Here is a 25,321-nt window from a genome sequence, read left to right on the forward strand (position 1 = left end):
TCTTTGTTCAGATAGGAACAGATTTACCATGGCATGTTATTGTATATGTGTGGTTACTAGAAGCTCTGCTGACATGTGGGTGGTAGAGAATAGTCAAGACTCTACCCATATCAGCATGATTGATTTCCACACATTATTCTGGAAGGGTGAAACTCAAAACTATGCCTCAACGAACTAAATACGTCATGGTTCTCCAGACTTGCTAAAATAAAATATGCAAAGGCTAAGTCTCCCAATGTAAATCATCTACCGAACTGAATTTTCTCTAAGGGTTCGGCTTTTCTTTCCTTATATATGAAAGCAGAAATACAATCTTTTTATTGCCTGGAGATTCAGCTGTTGAAGCCGTAGGAAGAGGCCATGTTTGTAAAGAGAATTTCTATCTTGTTCTTTTATTATATATGCTACTGAATTCACTAACGAGGTAATCAAATAAAGTGTCCTCCAGGGGTGAAATAAAAGAACATTCCATATGCCAATCTGTTTATTTCCTTGGCCCACCACTGATCACACACTACCCTTTCCTGTCTGCAGACTTGGTTTGTGTGCAGGTCAAATTACCTTTTATTTTATTATTTTTTCGTCCTGGCAGGAGGTAGTACCCCAGTTCAACAATTGGACTGTTATTAGCTACCTCTCTTTCAACACCGTCTCTTCAGCCACAATACAAAAGACAGTTTTTACTGATCTTAATGTCTATAGGAGAAAAAATAATCACCAAAGAAGTTGTACCTCTTTCTTTCAAAAATATGAATTAAGAAATGGCCAAAGGATTTCACATTATTCTTACTTGCCACATTAAAAAAAACAAAAAACAAAAAAACAAAACTTCAAACGAACAAACAAAAAATAATGCTTATACCCAAGCAGTAGATCTTTTTTTTTTTAAGATTTTATTTATTTATTTGAGAGAGAGAGAAAGTATATGATGTGTGGGGGGAGGGACAGAAGGAGAGGGAGAGGGAGAAGCAAGCTCCCCACTGAACAGGGAGCCTGAGGTGGGTCTCCTGCAACTGAGACCCCCAAGTCACTCCCCCAAGCAGTACATCTTAAATAAAACGATATGCTTAAATCAGACCTTAAGGATTTGGAAAATTTTCCATCAGTTTATGATTTCAGGTAAGCTTTATCTTGTGACTTATGTCCAGTTACCAATAGCTCTTTGTGGCTTAACTTTAGGGATCCACTAATACCATATACACTCCCACTTCTACTAAGCTAAAGCAGCTAATGATTTATGACATGTCTCTGTGCTAAAAATCCATCAAAGACTTTTTAAAAAATATGTCTAGCCCTCAAAAAGTCTGTTTAATAAATGTAGCTTTTATTTTCAGTTATTTTTAACAGGCAAGACACAGCAGCATATTTGCTCGAAGAGTCCTCTACATACATAATAATAGCTGCTCTTTGTGACTTGGGCTGTGAATTTGGAGTTTTCAAGGCGACAGTGGTCAGCTCTCTCTCTTTTTTTTTTAAAGATTTTATTTTTTATTTATTTGACAGAGAGAGCTCACAAGTAGGCAGAGAGGCAGGCAGAGAGAGAGAGAGAGGAGGAAGCAGGCTCCCTGCCGAGCGGAGAGCCAGATGTGGGGCTCGATCCCAGGACCCTGAGATCATGACCTGAGCTGAAGGCAGAGGCTTAACCCACTGAGCCACCCAGGCGCCCAGTGGTCAGCTTTTTAATAAGCTTCTCAGGTACATATTTCTTTCTTAATTTACCATGGGAGCTGAGAATTTAGAGACCATGTAATATAGCCCCAGGTGTTTCAGGCTCAGAGAGTAGAACAAGAATCAGACCGCAGTTACATCTGTACCTAAAGCCTATGCCCTTTTGTTTCATGCCGCATTTATTCAATTTTCCCTTTTGCGTCATTTTTAGAGTCAAGAAATCATATTGTCCAGAGGTTCACATACCTAATTTATGAGTTTCCAAAAACAAAACAACTCAATCCTCCTTTTTCTTTCCCTGGCTCTTATCAGAAAAGTGATTAGGATTTTCTTTGCCCTGAACAAGATCATCAATTATCATAACCGAAACAGGTTTTGATCTGTTTCCCCCATCATCTCAGGGTCATAGTGCCAGGGTATCCCCACCCCTTGTGCCATGAGAGTGGTCACTCACTGAAATGAATCATGTCGTTTAACCCTGTGTAAGACCCATGAGTCTTCCAGGCAGTGATCCCCAAAGTTTGTATTATTCACTTAGAAATGTTTGTGAACAAATAGTATGGGACAGGAGAAATGGTGCCGACCAAGTCTGGTGCCTTCCTCCTCTTCCTCTTCTATTCCCTCCTTAATGTCAGAGACAGAACACTTCAGGAGCATTCGCTGTGTTAGCCATCGCTAAGTGTTTTGGATGATGAGTAAAATCCAGTGCAAAATGAATACAGGTCAAAACTGGTTTAGAGAGAGGACTATGCAAGCCAGATTCTGAAGTTTTCTTAATCCTTACACCATGCCCGGATTGGTTTGCTAGGGCTTCCAGAACCAAAGATGAGATGGCTTAAACATTTTCTCACATTTCCGGAGGCTGGAAGTGTAAGACCAACGTGTTGCCGGGTTATCAGTTTCTGATGAGGCCTCTCTCCTTGACTGGTAAATGGCCACCTTCCGGCCTTGTTCTCACATGGCCTTTTCTCTAGGCACGCCATCTCCTGTGTCTCTTCCTCTCCTTATAAGTCCCAGTCTTACCAGATTAGGGCACCAGCCTTATGATCTCTTAACCCTGATTCTCTTCTTAGAGGCCCAACCTCCAAATACAGTCACCTTCAGGGTTGGCGACTCAACATACAAATCCTGAGGTAACACAATTCAGTCCTTACAAATGCCCATTACAGAAATGGCTATAACGTGCAGTGAGAAAAAAAAATAAAACAGAATTGTGATAGCTAGGAGCATGGATGCTAGGCCAGAGGTTCAGACCCAGAGTCTGCTGCTTGCTAATTGTGTAATCAATGGTCAAAAGTTTCTTAACTTCAGTGCTTCATCACTGAAACAGAGACAATAAGCACACCTGCTCCCTAGGTTATTGCCAGTTGACATAAAAGTTGGCTATTAGTAGTAGATGGATGGTTTTAAAAATGGCATTACTCCTTTATCTCCTGTGGATTATAACCTCATAGGAATCGTGAGAATAAAATGCAAGAGGAAAGATGGGGAGAACCAAATACTCTGAAAAGTATTTTTCTTAATTCTAGTAACTTATTCTATATAATCGTAGTTGTAAAGATAGGACCAAACACAGAGACAGACACTTTAGGTTCTTAAATTTGTAGCTTAATTAATTCTTTATTGAGCACCCATGACCGGTTAGGAATTGTTCCAGGCATCTAGGAGACAACATTGAACAAAATGGACAGGAACGGCTATTCCCCCTGAACTTTCATTCTAGAATGGATATAGATCATCTTCACATTTCACACCCACATCAGGAGTTGGGGGAAGGAGATCCATCAAATAGTAGAAAAAAAGCCAATCAATTCACAATGTCATTCAGTAAATTGGTATTGATCACGTGGCCAGGAAAAACACAGGAGCAGTATTATGTCTAGGGGCTGCTGCACCTGCTCCCCGAGTGCTGCTCTGATCCCCGAGACCCTGCTCTAGGCTTTCTCTGACCCTGATGCCCGGGCCACAGAGTGGACAGTCCACCCCGCCCCGCTCGGGGAGCCGGGTTCGCCCAGTCCCGCCGGCGGCGCGGTCCCCGCCCACCCCAACTCCCCGCCGACCGCGGGCAGAGAGCAGGCAGGGAGCGGGCACCGCGCGGGTTTTGAAGCCGCGCGGCGCACCGGGACGCTGAGCGCCACGGCAGGTCTCACAGGTCTCAAGGTCCCCGCGCGGCCGTCGCCGTGAGTGCCGGTGACTTTGGCTTCAGGTCTGCTGACCCACGTCACCAGTTTGACAGCCTCGCACCAAATCAGAGGGCGGTGCTCGCCGGGAGTCCCTGGCGTCACTGGGAGTTCCCGCAGATTAGAACTCGCCTCTCCTAGCTCCTCCCCTCAGTCCCATTTAAAGCTCCCAGGGCTTTCCGAAAAATTGAAGGCTCAGTTTCTGCAGCGCCTTCTTCCACTACAAGATGGTAAGTGAGGAGCCAGCGTTTAGGTAATGCGCTGGGGAAACCTGGGGGCTCTGAGAGCTAGTAAACTCTGCATTTAGAATTTCTTCCGCCTTGGATGCAAGATTTCTGGGCTACCTTGCCCATTAAAAGGGGTCTTCTCTGCTACGCCATCTGCTTATTTTCCCCCTATCTTCTCTCTCATTCCCCATCTTTCTCATCTTTTTACCCACTGTGTTATTTCTACTTTCTGTACTTTCTCCCAACTTTCTTTCCCTCTATACCTGCACTCACTTTTCTTTCCACCTGTTTCCTCTAGATTAGACGCGTATTTGCAAACATTTGGATTTGAGTTAGTCTAGGGGTGTTTGAGATTTGTTTTCTTCTCAGGTGTCAATTGCATAATAGTTCAGCTTTGATTTCAATAATAACCTCAGGGAAAGAGCTTACAAACATGCTTTTAGAATAAAAGAAAATAGTCCTTGATAAACTTTGGGCTGAATTTCTTTGGTCTGCACTGCCCAAGCTGGACTTGCTTCAAGACTGGACTTTTTCAAGACTTAGCTTACTGGGAATATTAACAAATTGTGACTTAATTAACTTTTCTCCGTGTGTCTCTCTCTCCTTATTATTTATTTTCTCTCTGTTTATGTTATGCCCAAGAAAGTCCTCAAGTCAACAAAAGACTTGTAGTGGTCAAAAAGGAGTTTGTCCAAAGCTGAGCTCTGCTGAAATGAATGGCTTTTTACCTGATTAAACATTGACAAATAATTAAGAATGGCCTGTTGTACAAATTAACCCAGGAAGGCTGCATATCTGCCCCTGCTTGGATATTTGGAAAGAGTGTGTGTTTGAAGTTTGAGGAGTCGGGGGCAGGAGGGTGTTCACTGGCTCAGAACACAGTGCAGAATAGATGCCAGGCAGTTAGTAGTGGCAAGATAACTTTGCAAGGGCATAGAGACCTGGTGCTGGAGAGAGCTAGAGCTTGCTGTCTCGGCTGACTAACATATTTCAGCTCTGATGGTATGTTTACTTGGAGTGACTATATGTGCTTGTGTTTGGAGGAGCAAATGTATTTAGTTATCTCTGGAATGTATCTATATGTCAATACGTCCATTTCAAACCATTTGGAGCACCATAGGATCCAGCAGCATTTAAAGCCAGAGGAAGGAGGAAGGAAGAAATGGGGTAAGTTTATAATTGAGAAACTAAGAAGCTAAAATAAGGAGATTTCCTTATATGTTATATTCAGTCCATTTCAGCCTTAGCATTCTGGGCTCTGTGTCTTTCAAGGTTATTAGAAATATAATTAAGTTATTTGTTAGAAAGAGCCAAATAGTTCTTAGGTCTTTCAATCAGTAAGTAGAATTCCTTTTACATAGATCCTGGATAGCCTCTAAGAAGACTCAGTCATGGAAACAGAAAATACTCCTGGATATTTACAAATTTGGTCCATCCAATACTAACCTGTTTTTTTGCTGAGAGGTCCTCGGGAAAATACTGGGTAAACCAAGAGGCTGATTCCCTTTTAGTCATTATGTATTTTGACCGCTTGAATTAATCTGGAATCTGTGCTTAACACCTGTACTGTTTTTTGATTCATTGCATATAATTTGTGTCTCTTTCTTCCATCCTTATTCTCCTCCAAATCCCAATCACCCCATCTCCTGGGACCCTCCCCACCCCTGCTCCGATCCTTCCTACTGACTTTCACAGAACACTGTTCTGCCTTGCCAAGACCAGTACTTTGTAGGAGGTCAGAGTTATAATTGCCCGTATTCCACTACAACGTCAGAATCTAGTGTTGACGTTTCCACGGAGACTTGGGTCTCTTTCTGGGCTGCTGGTCTCCTGGACAACAGAGAGCCCCAACAAGCACCACAGGCACTGGGTAAGTTCTGCTCGTCTGCTTTCCTGGTAGGTCTGAAGCCCTTTTTCAGCACCCATAGTTGCAAAGCATCATGGGCCAGAACCCTGTAGAAGAAGAGATGCTATGGGAAGTTGAAGAAAGCTCAAAGATTCCTGAATTTCACAGCTAAATAAGCTGCTTTTCTATACTTGCCAGATAGTGAAAATGGGAATCTTGTCCTTGTCCACTGGACAATATGAATTTTTCCCCACACTTAACAGTTCCTAGAGACTTCCAACCCACTAAGGGATTTAGGGTTGGGTCAAAGTTTTATAAACAAATACTGTAAGATGCTTTTGGAGTCAGATACCAGTTGGAGCATTTCTTTTGGAATTCAGGAAAGTCCCCCTGAGTTTAAGAGGGAAACAAGGAAAACTAATAACTTACTCTTTTATTTCCTAAGGAAATTCTATGAAGAGCATCCTGTAAAAGGAAAAAAAAAAATGATTCCTTTTGCTCAAAGAAGATGTCAGCTTTGGAAGGAGAGATAACTTTGTGATGAAAATTGTATATTAATTATCACCTGGGGCTTAGTAAGCAGTATTTATAAATATTAAAGGAATTTATATATTAACACTCGGTTTCTAGAAAAACTGTAGACATTTCAGAATTAAGTATCTGAACTCCTGGTTCGGCCACATTATTTTGTGTGCATGTGAATTTGAGCAAAAAACAAACAAAAAGCCCCAAAATATTGAAACACATATATGTCAGGAAGGGAGTTGTTCAACTTTAGTTTTCTGCCACAAGCAACAAAGAAGACAGAATGCCCAAGAATATGAAACCAAACTGTATAAAATTTGATTCCTGTCTCCCTACTCATCATTCTAATTCAGTAAAAGTATTTCAGTAATATGTCAGTTTCAGTAGAGATGGGGAAGAGTCAGACTGTACTAGATGAGGAAAATAAAATAAAAATAAACCAGTATAGCATGCCCAAACATAATTTTTACTCATAGTTTGCTATCAAATATGGGAAAAAAAAACAAAACTCCACAAAAGCATAAAAGACAGTTCATGGTATAGTTTGGAGATTTTCATCAAGGTCTTCAGAGAAGCAAGATCCAAATTATTTTAAAGTAGGAAGTGCCACAACTTCCTACACTGAGTTCAGGGTACAGTTTGGAGATTTTCATCAAGGTCTTCAGAGAAGCAAGATCCAAATTACTTTAAAGTAGGAAATGCTACTACTCATAATTCTGAGTACTCTCCATCAGCTTTAACTGGCATGCAAATAGGCAGAGATTTTCATCTGGGGAGAAATAGTAGCATCAAGAATAGCATTTGATTCTAGAGCCAAACACTGTGTTATCAAGCACGAAACCTTAGAAAGTAAGATAGAAACTTGGAAAACATAGTGGAATTGCAATGTTATGCAGAGTCAGGGAAGGATCAGTAAATTTCTGAGTGAATTCATAGTACAGATGGGATGGTTTTTATAAATTTAGCCAGTGGAAATTTATATATTAAGAAGAAATATGGACCTCTTAGCTCCTAAAAATTCACCCTTTTAGCCATTTGGGCATGTAGTCTATAAATATTTGTCTTTCACAGCATGGTTATCCCTTCTAAAAGGCTTTAAATATGTTGTTTCCTGTGTGGAGGCTATAGCTATTTTTAGAAAGGTAATTGAATGTATTAAAATGTCTGAAATCCTTCAATGAGCTCTGTATTACACAAAAACTGCAAGGGAGTTTTCTCACTTATCCATTTGGTATTTTCACGAAGAATCATCCTGTGACTCCAGTTTCTCTGCTCCTAACTCTTGTTCATGGGAAGAAGCTCAGCTTTCCTCTCAGCTCTACAGAAACAAGCAGGTATGTGTAGCTCGTCAGAATACTGAGACTGGACTGACATGTTCCATGTAGTTTTTTTTTTTTTTTCTCACTTTTTTTTTTTTGAGTCTAACAGACTCTCAATGTTATGTTAGTTTCGGGTGTATAACATAGTGATTTGGCTTCTCTATACATTATCCTCACCACAAGCGTAGCTACCATCTGTCACCATACAACACTACGATAATAATGTTAACTGTATTCTCCGTGCTGTGCCTTTTATTCCCATGACTTACTCATTCCATAGCTAGAAGCCCATATCTGTCCCTACTCTTCACCCATTTGGTCCGTCCACCCACCCCCTTCCCTCAGGCAGCCATCAGTTTGTTCTCTATATTTATAAGTCTGATTCTGCTTTTTGTTTGTTTTTTTGCTTGTTCCACATATGAGTGAAATCATATGGCATTTGTCGTTCTCAGGCTGACTTGTTTCACTTTGCATGCAGTTTATTCTTAACATCGTCCCTTGATGTCACCTTGCTTCTTTTCCCTTGTTAAATTCATATATTGACTTTCAGCTTAGAGCCAAAGTGGATATATGTCCAGAGGATGGACATGAAGATAGATGATCAGTGTCACAGGGAAAAACAACAACGACAAAGTCAACAACAACCTCCAAAACCCTGTAGGAGGACCTACAGTCAGGCCCTGACTTCACACATTGTAATTATATGACCTCTTGAATCCTCTTTTACCTTACCTAGGACATTGAAAGATTTATGCTGCCTTCCTGAGAGGGCTGTTGCAAAGACCAAATGATATACTGAGTGTGACTGTATTTTTTTAAGATTTTATTTATTTATTTGACAGACAGAGATCACAGTCGGCAGAGAGGCAGGCAGAGAGAGAGAGGAGGAGGAAGCAGGCTCCCCGCTGAGCAGAGAGCCCTATGCAGGGCTGGATCCCAGGATCTGACCTGAGTCGAAGGCAGAGGCTTTAACCCACTGAGCCACCCAGGCGCCCCGTGTGATTGTATTTTTAATCCATAAACATAGGCCATCACTTGGAGAAGTGATGATGATTATTAAGTTTTTGCAAAGAATGTTTCATTTCCATGTTTTATTTGTTGTTGTTCCTGAGAGAGTAATTTAATCTAGTGGATATACAAACAGATCAATCTGAAGATGAGGGAAGCAAACCCCCTCCTTGTTTTTCTTCTTTTCTTAACATTCAAGGAAAGAGTCCAGCGAAACCTTTCTAAACACATTTTTCTATATTTAAACAGTTGCACACAGCTCATTTTCCTACAGACCTTCCCGATCCCCTTGTGGTTGCAATCTTAAAAGTCATATAATCTCTTCAAATACTTTGCAATGAGTAAAAAGTTCAGAGCACAAAACTGAACAATGGGGTGGTAGGTGGGTGTAGATTGAATTTAGGCCTTAGAGGACAAGGGCTCCCTGAGGTTTGGTTCATAAAACAAATAGAATAATAATCAAGTTTAAGCAGGTTAAGGATCAGTGGCATTATTATAAGGTTACAAAGTCAATATAGTGGAGGGGCCTTCACCATTGTATGCTTTTTGCAGCTCCAAGATACTCTGGTGCAGAAGGAAGAAGAACTTGCTAGGTTACATGAAGAGAATAATCATCTCAGACAATACCTGAATTCTGCTTTGGTTAAATGTCTTGAGGACAAGGCCAAGGTATGTAACTACCCCCTTTGTAAGAGCAGAGCAGTGATTTGAGAATGGAGATCATTTGGCTAACACTGCTTGATTAAGTGTAGGAGGTGTATTGAACAACACGGCTTCAAAGGCATTCATAGGCTAGATGGATTTTTCTGAAAGAAATATAGCACTTCCTCAAGAATTTTTATGTATTATTTCTTGGAAGAATCCGGACTGCATATTTTAGCCATATATTACCAAAAGAGTTGCTTAAGAATCGTAAGCCAGTCCAGGGAATTGCTAAGACAGAAGAGGTTAATCAAAAGACAGAGTTAAATGGATGGAACACTGGAGTGGGAATCAGATCTGAAAGACACTTGGTTTTTTTAATTATCTGCTTGACTTCGAGTACATTTCTCTGTCACTTAGCCTCACTTACCTTCATCCGTAAATGCAGGGGCTAAAAGATTCTTTAAGAATCTCCCAGCTCTGAAATGTTATGAATAGGGCTGGAGCCCAGATCTTTTGACTGGCAATTATGTATCACCAATTACATTATCTTTTAGTGAACCTTTTTATCTTATCCTTTTAGAATGGACTATTTCTAACTCAAGGACAAATAGTTTGTCCATAGTCTCTTCCTGGTCTTCTTCCTATCTTTTGGGTTTTGCATTTTTGTTATCTTTTTGCCATTCTGTTATCATTATTGCTCTGTCATCAGTCTTTACCCTGCCACTAGACAAGCTGCATTATTTGATATTATTTTATTTAAATTGATGAAGCTTCTTACCACCTTCACTGGAAATAACAGTTGAGAGAAGAAAGGGTACCATATCTGATTCCTTTACAATTCCTTTACAAGCCAGTCAGCTTTGTTAAGAAAAGGAGCACATCTCACAGTTAGGAGCTTGGGCTCATAACTTCAGCCACCATTTTGTAAAAAAGGACATGAATTAAATTAGTAAATGAGATTGATTAGACAGTATTTTTTCTCTTTTCCCCAGTTGTTCAAAGTGTGGAATAACACATATCATGTGAGAGTGGTCTGAAAGTTAGCAGAATAAGAAGAATCAGTGTTAGATATTGTTTCAATCAGCCGCTCTGTCTAGATTCAGATGATTAGATTTAATGTAGGCTGCACGATCCTTAGTAAGACTCTAATATGCCCATGCCTCAGTTTCTTCACTAAAGTGGATTTTATAAAATGAGATGAATATGCGTGTAATCAGCGTTCAATACATGATAGTTACTGTTATTGTCGTTATTATAACGATAATTATTTCCATGAATTGAAAATTTAAAGATATTATTCATTTCTTTCAACTTTTAAATGATTAGTAAAAAACATGAATTGTGGTTTCCAGGTAGTTACTTGTCACTATATATTTTAATTTAGAGACAGAAATGACTCCAATTACTTTTACTTAGTGTATGTGTGAGAGAATAGAATTTTAATCATGTTTTTAAGGAATTAAGATGATTAGTAAATATGTGAAGGAGGTTTAATTAGATAACAGTAAAGAAATTATCTTGGTTGACTATCTGACTGTATATTTTCCAAATACTACTTCCTTAGAAATTGCTGTCATCAGATGAGTTCTCCAAAGCATTTGGACAATTCAGAAAGGGAAAGAGGAAACCCAAAGAGCAAAGATACTTTCCTCCTGAGATCCCCCACCACAAAAATGCCAAGAGAAACCTCTCTAGTGAATTTGCTAACTGTGAAGGACAACCTGGGCCCCCTGTGGACCCTTGGGTTCTTCAGACCCTTGGGTTAAAAGACCTCAACACCATCGATGACACTTTATCAGCTAACTACAGTGCCCACTCCTCTCATCCCAGAAGAATTGCCAGCACATTTCCTCCATTTCTGGATGATGCAGTTGATTATGAAAATGTCCCCAGGGAGGATCTGCCAATTGACTATGGAGGCGACCCAGCAACCCCCTCACATAGCACTGCTGGGCACAGGGAAGATTTTCACTTCCTTTCTCAACTTTCAAATCCCCCAGGAGGGCTTCAAACTTCTCCTTACTATACTTCTGATGTGTCACCCAATAAAACAGAGATGGCCTTTTCCACATCCCTGAGCCCTCACTGTAATGTGAAAACTCACTCCTTCCACCAGGGACAAGCCTTTGTTTGTCGAGATGAGGAGGGAGGCTGGAAGTTTACCTGGGTCCCTAAGCAGTCTTAGTGACCTCCTTTCTATCACGAAAGACTGCCATAAACTCTGTTTACAAAGACCTCTCTTGCACTTGAACCTGACTATTTGGAACACGGAAGTTTTGCCCTGACTGTCTCCTGCCACTTTAAATGTCACTCTCAATTACCCACTTAAATCTGCAGAGAACAGCTTCCACGAATCCATAATGAAACATGCCTGCTCTTCTTTCACCTAAATTTGACTTGTTTACACACCAACACCTGCTGCTGACTTCATCCTTCGCCCTGTACCTGAAAAGGTATTTTCCAATTGCCTGAATATTCCTTCGAGGCCTACATATGCTGTTCCAATTATAACAAGTCTAACAGCTTTTCTCCTTTCATCAAGCAGTTTAAATGTTCACAGCCTCTACCCTCTCACTTTTATCCTGTCCTGTTCCTCTTCATTTCTGAAAACTGCCTCGAGAGTGAACACTATTATCGCTCCAGGTGTCTATTCTTGAGTGCTCCGATCGTGGGGGTGGGGTAGAAACAAGGGTCTCTGGACATCATCATTTCCCAAAGACATAATGTAGATGTGAGCAGTGCCATGTGTAGAGCAGTTCAGTAAGTTATGTGCCCTGTGGAGTTGACAAAGCCTCCTCAATGAGTTGCAACTCTACTGAATAAGCAATACCACTGATAAATTAAAAGATGAAAAAGAATTAAAATTAATTCAAAATGTGCCACAGTATATCAGCTTCTATAGGCACCTGGCATTGCCTCTTTAGCCAACATCACTCAAACTAGAACATGGCTAAGGGATGCTTGATAACAACAAGTTGTCACCCTAATCGCCCAGATGCTGTCAAGGGTCTGGTCCTGCCACTATTGTCTAGCCAAACTCCGTTTTTGTCTCCCTCATTCGTTCACTTATTCACCTACTCAGTTTTCCATTCATTGGCCCACGTGAAATATTTGTACAACACCTGCCACGTACCAGGCACAGTCCTATGGGGTGGTGATGGAATAAATGAGAGCAACTTAGACCTTGTGGCCACCCTCATGAGACTCAGAGCCAATATTTGCTGTGACCTTAAGAAACCTAATTCCCAAGGGTGAAGATTCAGTTTTCCTGGCTGCAGAATACAGAAGATAGATGAGACCATCACTAACATTCTATAAACCGAGGCTGGGTCCATCAGCTTTACTCCAACACTGCCAACCCAGCTCACTCGTCTTTTTAGTTCTGATAGACACTATAGGTATGTTGGATGAGCTTTACATACAATTTTTCTTAAACCTGAGCCATTTGTAGTCAACGCAAGAAACCATTGCTCTGATCACAGTATTCTTTTTTTGGTATGAGCCCATGTTGTAGGTTAATTCAGTCTAAGTATGTGAGAGTAACTTGCATCTAACAAATAGAGATAATAATTTTTAAATATGTGCATAAATATAATGTAAATTTTGACATCAAAGATTTCTCTCTTTCTAAATAAAAACATATATTCTTAGTGCTTGTGCTTGTTTTCCTCAAGCTATCTTTTGCAGAATAATTTACATATCAACAATGTGTACCTCTGTTTTTTGGAGAAAACGTCAGTTAGCAATAAGATCCACCAGAGTGTACCTCTTTCCTGTTTTTCTGTTCCCACCTCTCAATAAGTCATGTTGTACCATCAGTGCCTGAGAACATGACTGTGCCCTTTGGGATTCTTTGTAACCAAGACATGACTTTCATTGCTGTTGCTATTTGGCTTTTCTTTATTTTGATGATTGTGAGCAAGTAATCTGTTTTAGAAAGTTTTCTTAACCTCTAGTTTTCTTTATAATCCATGAAGGAGAAACTAAGATATTAACTAATATTATTCTCCAGAGTATTTTCATGACTTAGGAAGAGGTAGAACACACTCTATTTTCTAAAACAAAACAAAAGCAGTAACAAAGAAGTGCTTAACACTGCAGTATCTGTGCCCCTGATGGGTGAAATTCATCTTTTTAAAATAACAAATTTAAGAATTAAGATTAAATAATTACAATTGATTGATTGTACTTTAACACCCTAGGAATCAAGAAAACAACATAACTACTTTAAAAGATTAAATGATCTAGCTGTAAAACAAAACTGATCAGTCAACAAATACTTATTTTGCATTTTTGTGTGCCTTATCACATGTTATATACTGTGAGGAAACACCCAGGCTTAGCACAGTGCATCTGGTAGATAAAACAGAGCCTTATAAAATGTAACCATTTTTAAATGAAGCTTGATCTCAGCCTGGTTTAAAGAAATTACAGCACGCTTGTGATAAATTATGGTAACTTGCTCTGGCTTATACCATGGATGAAAGAAAATTACCACATCTTCTTGGGACTACATATCTATAGACATTTGCTACTCATTTCCATTATGTATAAAAGTTCTTTTGTTGATGTTTGAGAAACTGGAAATTTCTCTCACCTAAGTATATATTCTATTATGGTTTTACCATGCCACTCCTATAATCTACAGGTAATATTTTATTAATGTAAGAGGAGAAATAAGAACTAAGAACTTGTGCTTGTGATGAATAATACCTTTATGTTGTATGTAACATTTTCTAGTCATGGATTTTCTTCTCCTAGGTTTTAACCATAATCCTATTGATCTGTACCTCTTTTGTATGATGTATGTGGCCAGACCAATCTTCAGCATTTAGGGTCAAAGAGTTCTTTTCCTTATCTAGGATACATTAATGAGGCCTTCAGATGTTAATGGTTTAAAAAGTCAGGTGCAACCTAACCTCCCATTAAAACTAGTACCTGGCATCAATTTTTAAAATTTGATGACATTTCCAATGTTCTCTGATCACCTGAAAATAAAGCCTATTTGTATCTTGCTAATATCTGGAGCATAAAGGCACTTGAAAGCCTCAGTCATGCAGGTGACAATGAATGGGATTAATTTAAAACCGTGGTGATGCTAAACCATAATTCTGAAAAACTGGATGAAAAAAAAAACTGTGAATCAATGGGAAAAAATTGCTCCATTTTATCTATTTCAAAAAAAGATTTTTTTCAATGTGACAAATTAATTCAACAACCAACCTATATCACAGAATCAAAGGAACCTATAGAGTTTAGACATCCAGTGATAATTTTTTACAAGTTTACTTCTTGTCTATAAAGTCAGGATACACAAATTTACATTTGTTTCAGTTTACCAGAAGATTCATGTGCGTAAATATTAGATGTCTCATTTTTTCTTTATTTTTCATGAAACCAAATAAAATTGGTTTACAAGTTGCATGATGTAAGTATATTTCTTAACATATTTGTCATATTTTATCTAGATTTTTTTGTTACATGAGCAAAACCAGACATCCAGTTATAATTCTTATAGTATATAAGTATATAGTCTATAAATGTAAAATATAATTTAACATTTAATATTTTAAATGACTTTGATTTGTTTGTGATTTAAAATATTTCTAATTATATGTGAGTCAATTTTGTAATGAATTAATGTCTAATAAATAAATTAATGGGAAAAACTTACTTACTCCTACTTTTGTCCCTTATTTTAGAAATGTTTTTTAATGAGTTGAAGAACAAATGAAAAAAAGTTGTCAGTTCTCATTTCTGCCACAAATATGCATTGAAACAATATGTATTTTAATTTCCCAATAGTGGTAAGATTGATAATAGAGGTGCTTATTCAAAAGATAATAGCCTGTGTCCAGCTCTGTAGGAAATAAAGGATAAAATAGGTGCTCAAACCAACTTGTCTATAATTGAGAGAAACATAAACATGCTTAATCAAAGCAAGGGAATAATTAGCTCTCATAACCGACAAGTCTATGCTTTAGCTATACCTGGATCTAGAGCTCAAGGAATATTGTCAAGAATTTGGTTTGGGATCTAAAATAAGACTGATGAATATGGACAGATTCTGGAAGGGTGTTGAGATAGTACCTGCTACACAAAAGCATAACAGAAACCAGGGTGGGATAGACAATATAAATTTGAAAAGCAGCAAGCTATATCCCATAAGTTTTCTGGTTTTGTGACCTTCTCCTTGTTCTTCACTTTGTAATTCCTTAAGATGAATAAACCCTCAGTTAAATGTTCTAGAAAGAACAGAGTCTGGTATATGAAATCATGGGCAGATTTCCCCTGCGTTCACTAGAAAGGCCCTATATCCGTCCCTAAGAGGAAGACTGATATAAATAGAAAATGGTTTGAGACTTACATGTCAGGCCAGGAACCCATTGCTACATGGAGATTCTCCTATTACCAGTCATGGATAATCTGGTTGTTATTTAGTGTCCTTACAGGGATATTTGATTGATTTTTTTTTTCTTGGAGAACATTACATCTATGCCTCACTCACTTTAAATGACCCTTGAATGTCATCAGGACAGGTTATTGGAAACATCAGGAAGAAGTAGGTATCTTGATTCCCATTTTACAGATGAGAAAACTGGTTCTAAGTTTTTTTTATGCATCATGTTCTAGTAAGTATTTGAGACCCAAGGTAAATCCTGGCACTGATTTTGGGTCCAATTCTCTACTATATCACACAGTCATGATGTTTGAGACCAGTAAATGGGCTTACAGTCCTGTCTGGTACAAATGATCGTAGGTCTCAGAACCAGGGCCCTGAAAGTATGGAGGGGCTCTGACATCTTTGCTTACATTCATTGGAGGGCTCACCTGGGTCCAGGTCTCTTAATCCTATCATTGTTAAAAGGGATTGTTCACAATACACTGAATTCATCCTCTATCATTTCATTAAAGAAAGAAGTGAACAAATTGAGAATTATTGCAGAAATTTGGGATAATAAGAGTAGGATGGAAAAGATATACTACTCATGGTAAAAAGCATTAGTATGCTTCTTAAATGAAAGAAAGTTGAATAAATGAAAAGAGAAATATCTCTTCTGATTGCTTCTGCTAATAGAAAATCTTAATGTAGCACTTCATAAACAATGCTCACGCAGGCTCTCTCTTCTTCTCTTGTATGGGAAACAGATTTTACACCTGTTTGAGGCAGGACCTTACTCCCTCCTGGCAATCCTTTTAAGTATAACTCCAAAGGACAGTAAAGTAATTGAAGAAGCATATTTACAGTGCTGATCCCACTCCTAACACACAGGAGGCATTCAATATGCTCACTTTGGAAGTCAGGTTAAATAATACCTTTTCAGGCACACAGCAGATGTGTCCCCCCCCCCATCTCTCTTCCGAGCTTATAATCTGAAATAATAAGTTGTAGAAAGGGTGTTTCAAGATGATTTCTTAATACCCAGTGCTTGGTCCCCCTGGGATGAGACCCAGGATTTCAGATCTATAACCATGAGCTTTCTAAAGGTAATGTTTCCTCAGGGTTCCCCAATTGCTCTGAACCTGAGACCAGAAGCCCTCTAATAAGTGTGCAATGAGAGGTTAGAACCTCTTGTTTCAGTCAGGCAAAAGGCCAAAAAACACCCCTCTTTACATTTGGTCTCCTGAGATTTGCTACTTTACAGAAGCCACAAAGTCATTCTTCTTCCATCCCTGGCACACAGGGGAGTTGTCATGGGTGGAACAAGGGAGTGACATCTGCACAGTGCAGCCCATGGTGCCATCCATTACTAGAGCTGTGCATGCCCCCCAGGACTCTCAGCCTCCTTTGACAGTGGAGCACCATACTGCCAGAGCCTTAACCTTTCTTTCTCTTGCTTTTAAGGATCATAAGTAGTTCACCCAGCCCATTCTAGGGTCCTCACTCCACACTTCTACAATAGTTTTAATGAATATGCTGCTTTCTTTTTAAATGATAGAGGATGCATGGGGTTTCTTGTGAACCATCCTGTTAGCAACAATGGAAGGAAAAGTACTGGAGACCTACAATAGCACTTTGGCACATGCAAATAGTATCCTTTTAAGGACCTTAGAATGAGCTTTTAGGAGATTGTTTAATATCTATGATAATTCTTAGAATTTATTCATGTAGTAGATAAGAATACAGACAAAGATTCACACTCCCCTTTCTTATCGTACAGTGGTATCATGCACAAAGAGCTCTGCTCAACAAATCAGATTCCTTCACTCACAGGTGCATGACCTCAGAAATTAATTCCATCTTCCTTAGCCTCAATGTATAGTTGATCCTTGAACAGCATGAACTGCACTGGTCCACTTGTATGCAGATTTTTTTTATAACTACAGTACAGTATTAAAATATGTTTCCTCATCCTTACGACTTTCTTAATAAAATTTTCTTTTCTTTAGTTACTATATTGTAAGAATATGGTACATAATACATAAAACATACAAATATGTATTAATCGACTGTTTATGTTAGTTTTACCAAGGTTGAAGTTTTACCAAAACTTCAGGTCAATAGTCATCTATTAGTAAAGTTTTTGAAGGGTCAAACGTTGTACATGGATTTTCAACTGTGGAGGGGGTCAGTACCTTTAACCCCCATGTTGTCCAAAGATCAAATTGTATTCACCTGTAAAATGGAGGTAATGTTTGCTCTATCCCACAACCTTATATTATGAAAAGATCACGTCTAAGTTAAGATTCAGTCATTTATCACAAACTTCACACAGAATAAAAGTACATTTCCATTTAATTTTTGAGTGGAAAACTTCATACTTCATAAAATGCAACACTAAAAATCACTTATACATATTTCTACTGATTCACTTCAGTAAATACTCACTGTTTTTCCACTATGTTCAAAGTATAATTTTATGTTCTATGGACCATAGCCCATGCCTTAAAAGAGTTCACAAGTTGGTAGTGGAGGGAAACTAAGAAAGAATTCATTGAACACTTGAGGTCAGAGACATTCATTGGGTATAAAGTTAGAATTCCATCAGTACAGGTAAAGGTAGAAGGGGAAAAAAGGAGAAAATCTCAACAGGCAAAATATGAGGAATATTCAGAGAATGATGACTAGCCCAGGTAACAGCTGGGTAGACTTCTATAAAATAAAGTATCCTTGGAATACAGCAAAAAATTCTGTACAATGAAACATGCTGTAGCCTCTAAAAATGTTCTGCTAATAATAAAAATAAGGTGAAACCTATAAAATCCAAAGGGTAAGGACAGTAACTTAGATAAATTATTTGCATCCTTAAAATCATTTCACTAAATACGTTCATGCTTATTGACAATGACATTAGAATAGTAACTAGTAAGTGTCAATTTTTATACATTCCTTTTAAAATTCTCTCAATTTCTTTAGACTGAGTCAGGCTGACCCTTCACACACAAAAAGGTACGGGGATGTAGATAGTAGAAATTACCACTTGACCCTCATTTGTATCACTGGTTTTGTTTCAAAATCCTAAGTTTTTTATTGTTAGTTTAACAGGCTATTTTAAAATTTCTTGAAGATCTTAAATGTGCTACACATATAACAGGACTACGGAGAATATATAGTGACAGTCATTATATTTTTGGAAGCTTCACTGATAAGAGTGACTGCCACAAGCATTTTCCCATTAAAATTAGGATAAGAGAATTTCTCCTTTGGAGCTAATGTAGGTATGGGGGGGGAAAATCATATAAAGATTAGAAGACACAAGTGAGGAAAAGGATGTGAACTTTTGCTTCTTGAGTAGACCCTGGCCACAGCAGTATGATCTTGCATGGCAGGGGAAGTGAAAGATGAGGCAGTAGAGCAACTGGACTCCCAATGTTGTTCAAGGGAAAGGGATTCCTGTGATCGATCCACATGAGAGAAGCTGCTGAATTTGAGAACTCTGTCTCCTAGGCAATGGACGTGAGAGGCAAGAGACTCTAGGGTAGACCTCTGGTGGTATGAGCTGAAGTTAGGGGAAGGGAGTTTTTTAGAAGGGATTAAGGCAAAGCTGTGTAGTTCTTCTCCCCTAGAAAGTCCACATAAATAAATCCCACAAAGACCATGATCATATAATCTACTGTTCAATTTGTGACTTCTTTAGAGTGATAAATACTAACTTGGAAAGAATATTGGGACAACACATATAACCTTACTCTATCACAACCAATCCAGACATACATCCAAAATATACAGAAAAGTCAACATTTAGATGCCAGCGTAGAGGACATAGAGGACAAAAACAGTCATATGATCCAGAAAAGCAGCAACTATGAATAATCATAGGCTAAACCTCATCTGGTTATGTAGATATGTACTCAAATTAAAAGAAGAAAGCTGGAGCAGCTCTCCCTATTCTAAAGTGCCTTGAAGTTTAACCTACTTTTCATGAACTTGGACTTATTTTCATGGACAAAAATGACCTAAAATTGATGAGATCTACCCACAAATGGAAAAGGTATTCCAGTACAATAAGACTGAAACCATCAAAAGGAAAAAAATAAGCTACATCTTCTCAATACTTCAATGAGTTCATGTCTCCCAACAAGCCATTTGCAAGTGTTTGTGGGGAGCAAAAATTAAATTGAACAAAGAAATGCTATAGGCTCTTTTGAAAATAACTGGGGCTCATTTGTAGCTGGTAATAGAAATGTATAGTAAAATAAATGTAAGTTACAACATATCCTCTTCTTCATTGATCAAGTGTTTAGAAGCAAGTTATAAATTACTAAATATATAAAGAGCAAAAAAGAAAAAAAATTAAATTGCAACAAATTACTTCAACTTACATGTTTGTATACACATTTATACATTTCATTAGAAACATGAACTGAAAAATATGTAAAAAAAGTTATGTATATATACATTATATGATCTTTATATTATATATGCAGTGTTATAACCTTTCTTATGAAACACTAGCACTTTTTTCTCATTATTAAGACCTTATACATTATGATTTTCAGTTAATATTTTGTATGACTATTGTGTGAATATACTGTAACATATTTAACTAATTACTTATTGTCAGATATGAAGATTGCTTTCTATTTTCTTTTTTACCTATAATGTAACAGTGTACACTCTTGTAGGAACATATTTTCCCAGTTTATTTCTTAGAATTGCAGTTGCTTTATGAAAAAAATATTTACACTTTTAAGGATTTGAAGATAAATAGCAAAAATGCTCCAGGACTTATGTTGGAATCAGAGTGGCTAAAAAAGTACCTATTTAAGTCTTCTAGTTTTGAAGGACCAGAAATAATTTCTTGAGAGTATTGCCCATGAAGAATTTGTTGTCTTATGAGGCAAAATCTTGCATCTAATATTACACACGTGTATATCTGTATTTGTTATGGGCGTCATATATGGAAAGGACACTCAAATATATGATGGACATGAAAATTTCAGGTATTGATTAGAAGCTTAATTCAATTAAATTACTTCAATCAATAGAACCAACACCTTTTTTTTCCCTAAAAGTTATGATTGAGACTCTTAAACCCTCTATGTGATTCTGTCAAGTGACAAGAATTTCAAAATTTGAGTTATGAGGGGTTGATTGTGAAAATAAGCTACATTCTTTTCTGATTATAAATGCAATCCATGCCCTTCATTCTGCTCCAACATTTGTAACCGCCCCCGCCCCCCGGCAATTCTCCTGTTCCACCCTCTCCAAACTACCACTTTACACTTACATTTTCTTCTGGAGGATTTAGACTTTTCTTCTATTGCAGTATCATATCACCTCACCTGTGGCTTTTTCTTACTCATATGATTTAGGAATAGAGATATTTACTCTCCTTCTGACAACAAACTAGTTTCAGGCATGGATCCAAGAGTACCAGGCTTAACCAAGAGTTGTAAATTTTGAAAATAATCTACACTATTTTCTGATTATAAATGCAACCCAAGTTCATTTTCAAGGACCATATTTTATGAGATAATTTATTATAAAATGAAAGAAGGAATCTCTGGGAAGATTGGGTAGCTCAGTCAATTAAGCATCTGCCTTTGGCTCAGGTCATGAACCATGGTCCTGGGATCGAGCCCTGCATCTAGCTCTCTGCTCAGTGGGCAGCCTGCTTCTCCTTCTCCCTCTGCTCCTTTCCTCTGTCATCCATTCTCTTTCTCTCTCAAACCAATAAAATCTTTTTAAAAAGAAAAAGAATCTCTTATACATTGTGGGTAACAAAGTAAATTATTTTATCAACCACACTTTTTCTTCTTTTCCTCTAAAATATTAGAAAGTGTAAAGAGGAGTGATTTTTGTTATTTTAACTTGTATTGTTTAACTTGTTTAACTTGTATTCAACTTCACTTTATATATGTGACTATTTTAGGGTTTCCCTTTGTGTTTTCTCCATTTGCTTAAAATATTAGAAAATCATCTAAAAGTCTAAATCAGTGTTGATTAGTTTTTCTTTAAGACTCTACTATCATCACTTATAGATTATTATACATTTTTAGCTTGATGAAAGAGACAGAATGCCAAAAATTGCTTCCATGCAAAATATAGATAAATATCTTTTCTGATGCTCTTAATTAACCATCAAATTATAGTTTCATAAAAGATCCCCTAATAATATATTGCACTTTTATATATTCATATGCATTTATAAGCCTTAAATTCTACTTCTTATATACAAAGGAAATGAGTCATGAAATATATACTAAATGACAAAAGCATAAACACAATTGAAACTTCATTACATGAAAAAAATTAATAAAAATGTATACATAAACACAGCAAGAAACAGAAATTAGATCTACAATAAAAAGTGTTTTGTGTGGGGAGCATCTGGGTGGCTCCGCTGGCTGAGCAGCAAACTCTTGATTTCACCTCAGGTCATGATCTCAGGGTTGTGAGATCGAACCCCACATTGGGCACAGTGGTGAGTGAAGACTTTGCTAGAGATCCTATAACTCTTCCCTGCCCTTTCCACAACTCTCTCTCTCTCTCAAATAGATAAATAAATCTTTTTTTTTTTTTTAAGTGTTTTGGGTTGAAACCAGTGGAGGGAAGGAGAATTTTGTATGACATTTTTTTTCTCATTTGTATTTCTGTTACTATCCAAACCAAAACAATTTACAGAAAAGCTAAAGAGACCTAATAACCAAAGATAATGAACAGAGGTCATGGTGATGAACATATGATGAATTTCCATCTTCCTAAAGCAGTGAATCAAATAGGCGCAATGAAAAGTGGGGGAAAAAATTAAAAAGGTTATGTGACTGAGTCAGACATTCAAGCAAAAAATACTTGAGCTATTTCATTCCTAGATGAGACAATGATTTCTAAGCCATGGAAGGGAAGAATTCCAGATTTTTGTTTAAATCACTCTTTTAGCTATCCAGTTATATATCCTGAATTCATCATAATTTTTAATAAAATAATACCACTACTAAGGTTAATATTATTAAATTACTAAATTGCATTTAATAAAATTATTTATTAAATTTTAAATACTTCTTATGTTAATTGATTAAAATAAAAAGCAGCCTGTGTTTTTATGAACAGTGATCAAAAATTCATGTGTGCATGTTTGTGGATTTAAAAAAAAAATGTGTAGGAGCACCTGGGTGGCTCAGTGGGTTAAGCCTCTGCCTTCAGCTCAGGTCATGATCCCAGGGTCCTGGGATTGAGGCCCACATCCGGCTCTCTGATCGGCAGGGAGCCTGCTTCCTCCTCTCTTTCTGCCTGCCTCTCTGCCTACTTGTGATCTCTATCAAATAAATCAATAAAATCTTTAAAAAAAATTTTTAAAAATGTGTGGTAAGAAACAAACTCTTGTGGGAAAATGAGCAGAGTTCACATTGTTGTGTGGGAGGGGGCCTTCCACACAATTTCCTTCCAGAATCTCAAAGGGAAAACTGGGCAGAAACCTTGGTCATTTATGTTGTTGCCATTCACCTTCATCTTTTAATATGGCTTTTCTATCGAAAGAGGAGATTGTAACAAATATCTGACCATCTGTTTTTCCTTTCCTTTCCCCTTCTCCTTTCTCTTCCAACTTATTTATAATCAAGTTCTAAAATCCTACCAAGGAAACAATTTTTTCTCCTTGAAATGTGGCTGTCAATCTTATGAACCTTCTGCAATATTATTTTGAAAGTCACAGCAGAATTTCAACACTTTTTTTCCCTCTTGTATTACTATCATGACAGTTCTGACCCTCAACCAAGCCAGAGAGAGAAATGACTCAGCTTGTAGAGATGTACCATGTGCAGAAAATATAAATAAAAAACATATTACTCTCCAGAAAATATTTTCTTAAATCTTAAAGAACTAAGGAAGTGCTCGGTGCATCTTTACTATCTCATAGATTTTTGTAATCTAATAATAGGCTTTGGGATCTACTATAACCAACACTGAGAAATATTGACATTTTGGATGAGTTGTATTGAACTTTGAGTCTCCAGTTTTACAAAGACCAGTTAAAGCAATCTTCACATCATGTCTGGAGTCAACTAAAACTTAAAACTGTTAATTGATAAGTTTCAAAAAGAAAAGAAAAGCTGATTTCCTCACAATTTAGAATGGATTATCATTTTCTTCTTAACAGTTGTGTGGCTTTAGGCATATTACTTAAGCTTTTTAGGAGCTTGGCTCATTTATAATATTGGCAGTGTCTAACTCAGGTTTTGAGGCAAGAAGTAAATCAGTTACATTGAAATATTTAAAATTGCTTCTGATACATAGTAAGTACACAGAAATGTTAATTATCATTATCACTGTCATGATCATCTATCTATAAAGAAAAGCATCAGCATAGAATATGAAATCCTGGAAGTAAAACTTAATGAGAACCAGAAGATACTTTCAAAACCATCTAGAACAATTGTATATAGCTCCTGCTACAAGTATAAACAGAAAGTTGGTAATTTAGAAATGGACAAGGACCCTGTGACTAGGAAGAATGGTCAACTAAATTGCTATGTCTTGTTTTCAGGGTATCATTGTGCTCTTAGGTTGGTCTCTTTACCTTTATTGTCACTGCTGCTATCGATATATGTTAGACCCTTGAGGGATGTGACTTCCTTAAATCTATGATCACTGATAAGGCTCTTGGTTCACTTTAGCATTGCAAGAGCAAGCTAATGATTTATTTTTTATCAAAAATGTGTATTATTTTTAAAATCACACACTTACGAAAGAAATAACAGAAAACAGACAAGAAAAAAGAGCAAGCACAACTCTGAAACCACTATGCACATTTCTGTATACTTCTCTTTCTTCTACACACAGATGTGTACACTTTATTTTAAAGAAATCAAAGGATTGTGTGTCTTTTCTTTCTTATGTAAAATTGTATACTTAAAAATAACTTAGGTAGAAATCTTTTTTCATATACAAAGAGAGGTAGAAATTTTGGAATAGATGATCTTCAAGTTTGTTTGTTTTTTTTAATCCTGAGGACTCTATGATTGATTTTTTACAAAGATGTTTATTAAGGTAAAGCTGCCTGAAGACTATAAGTGGATACTTACAGAATGATTATAGCTGGCTATTATATCCCTTTGCCAATAACTTTTGAATATGCATTTGTTGGCATAGAGGAAACAATAATTGCCTGTTGAAGCCAACCTGTTGGGAAAAAAAAATACTCTTAATCCTATTGCTCTGACCAAGGTGCTGAAATGGGCCCCTAAAATTGCTTCCCAACTGTCAAGAAGCATAAGAAAGTGGTAATTGTTTTCCATTGTATTTCTTTTTTTTTTTTTTTAATTTTATTTATTTATTTGTCAGAGAGAGAGAGGGAGAGAGCGAGCATAGGCAGACAGAATGGCAGGCAGAGGCAGAGGGAGAAGCAGGTTCCCTGACGAGCAAGGAGCCCGATGTGGGACTCAATCCCAGGACGCTGGGATTATGACCTGAGCCGAAGGCAGCTGCTTAACCAACTGAGCCACCCAGGCGTCCCTCCATTT

General features: G+C 37.5%; 1 protein-coding gene across 1 annotated transcript; it reads left to right on the forward strand.

Moving 5' to 3' along the window:
* The first annotated feature begins 1,063 nt into the window (after positions 1–1,063).
* LOC111149112 (geminin coiled-coil domain containing) lies at positions 1,064–11,603 on the forward strand. Its single transcript, XM_022506037.1, has 8 exons — positions 1,064–1,119; positions 1,348–1,450; positions 3,607–3,848; positions 4,042–4,078; positions 5,771–5,945; positions 7,692–7,780; positions 9,326–9,442; positions 10,983–11,603. Exons 1-8 carry the CDS (start codon positions 1,064–1,066, stop codon positions 11,601–11,603), a joined length of 1,440 nt encoding a protein of 479 aa, XP_022361745.1.
* The last annotated feature ends 13,718 nt before the right edge of the window (positions 11,604–25,321 follow it).

This window comes from Enhydra lutris, unplaced genomic scaffold (genome assembly GCF_002288905.1).
Source record: "Enhydra lutris kenyoni isolate GAN:26980312 unplaced genomic scaffold, ASM228890v2 scaffoldscaffold2, whole genome shotgun sequence".
NCBI classification, from domain to species: domain Eukaryota; kingdom Metazoa; phylum Chordata; class Mammalia; order Carnivora; family Mustelidae; genus Enhydra; species Enhydra lutris.

Coding starts and splice junctions, on each gene's coding strand:
- LOC111149112 (XM_022506037.1), top strand. CDS start 1,064: ATGCTTAAATCAGACCTTAAGGATTTGGAAAATTTTCCATCAGTTTAT. Junction 1,451..3,606: donor GAGTTTTCAAGGCGACAGTG/GTCAGCTCTCTC, acceptor ACCCTGCTCTAG/GCTTTCTCTGACCCTGATGC. Junction 4,079..5,770: donor CCTTCTTCCACTACAAGATG/GTAAGTGAGGAG, acceptor TGACTTTCACAG/AACACTGTTCTGCCTTGCCA.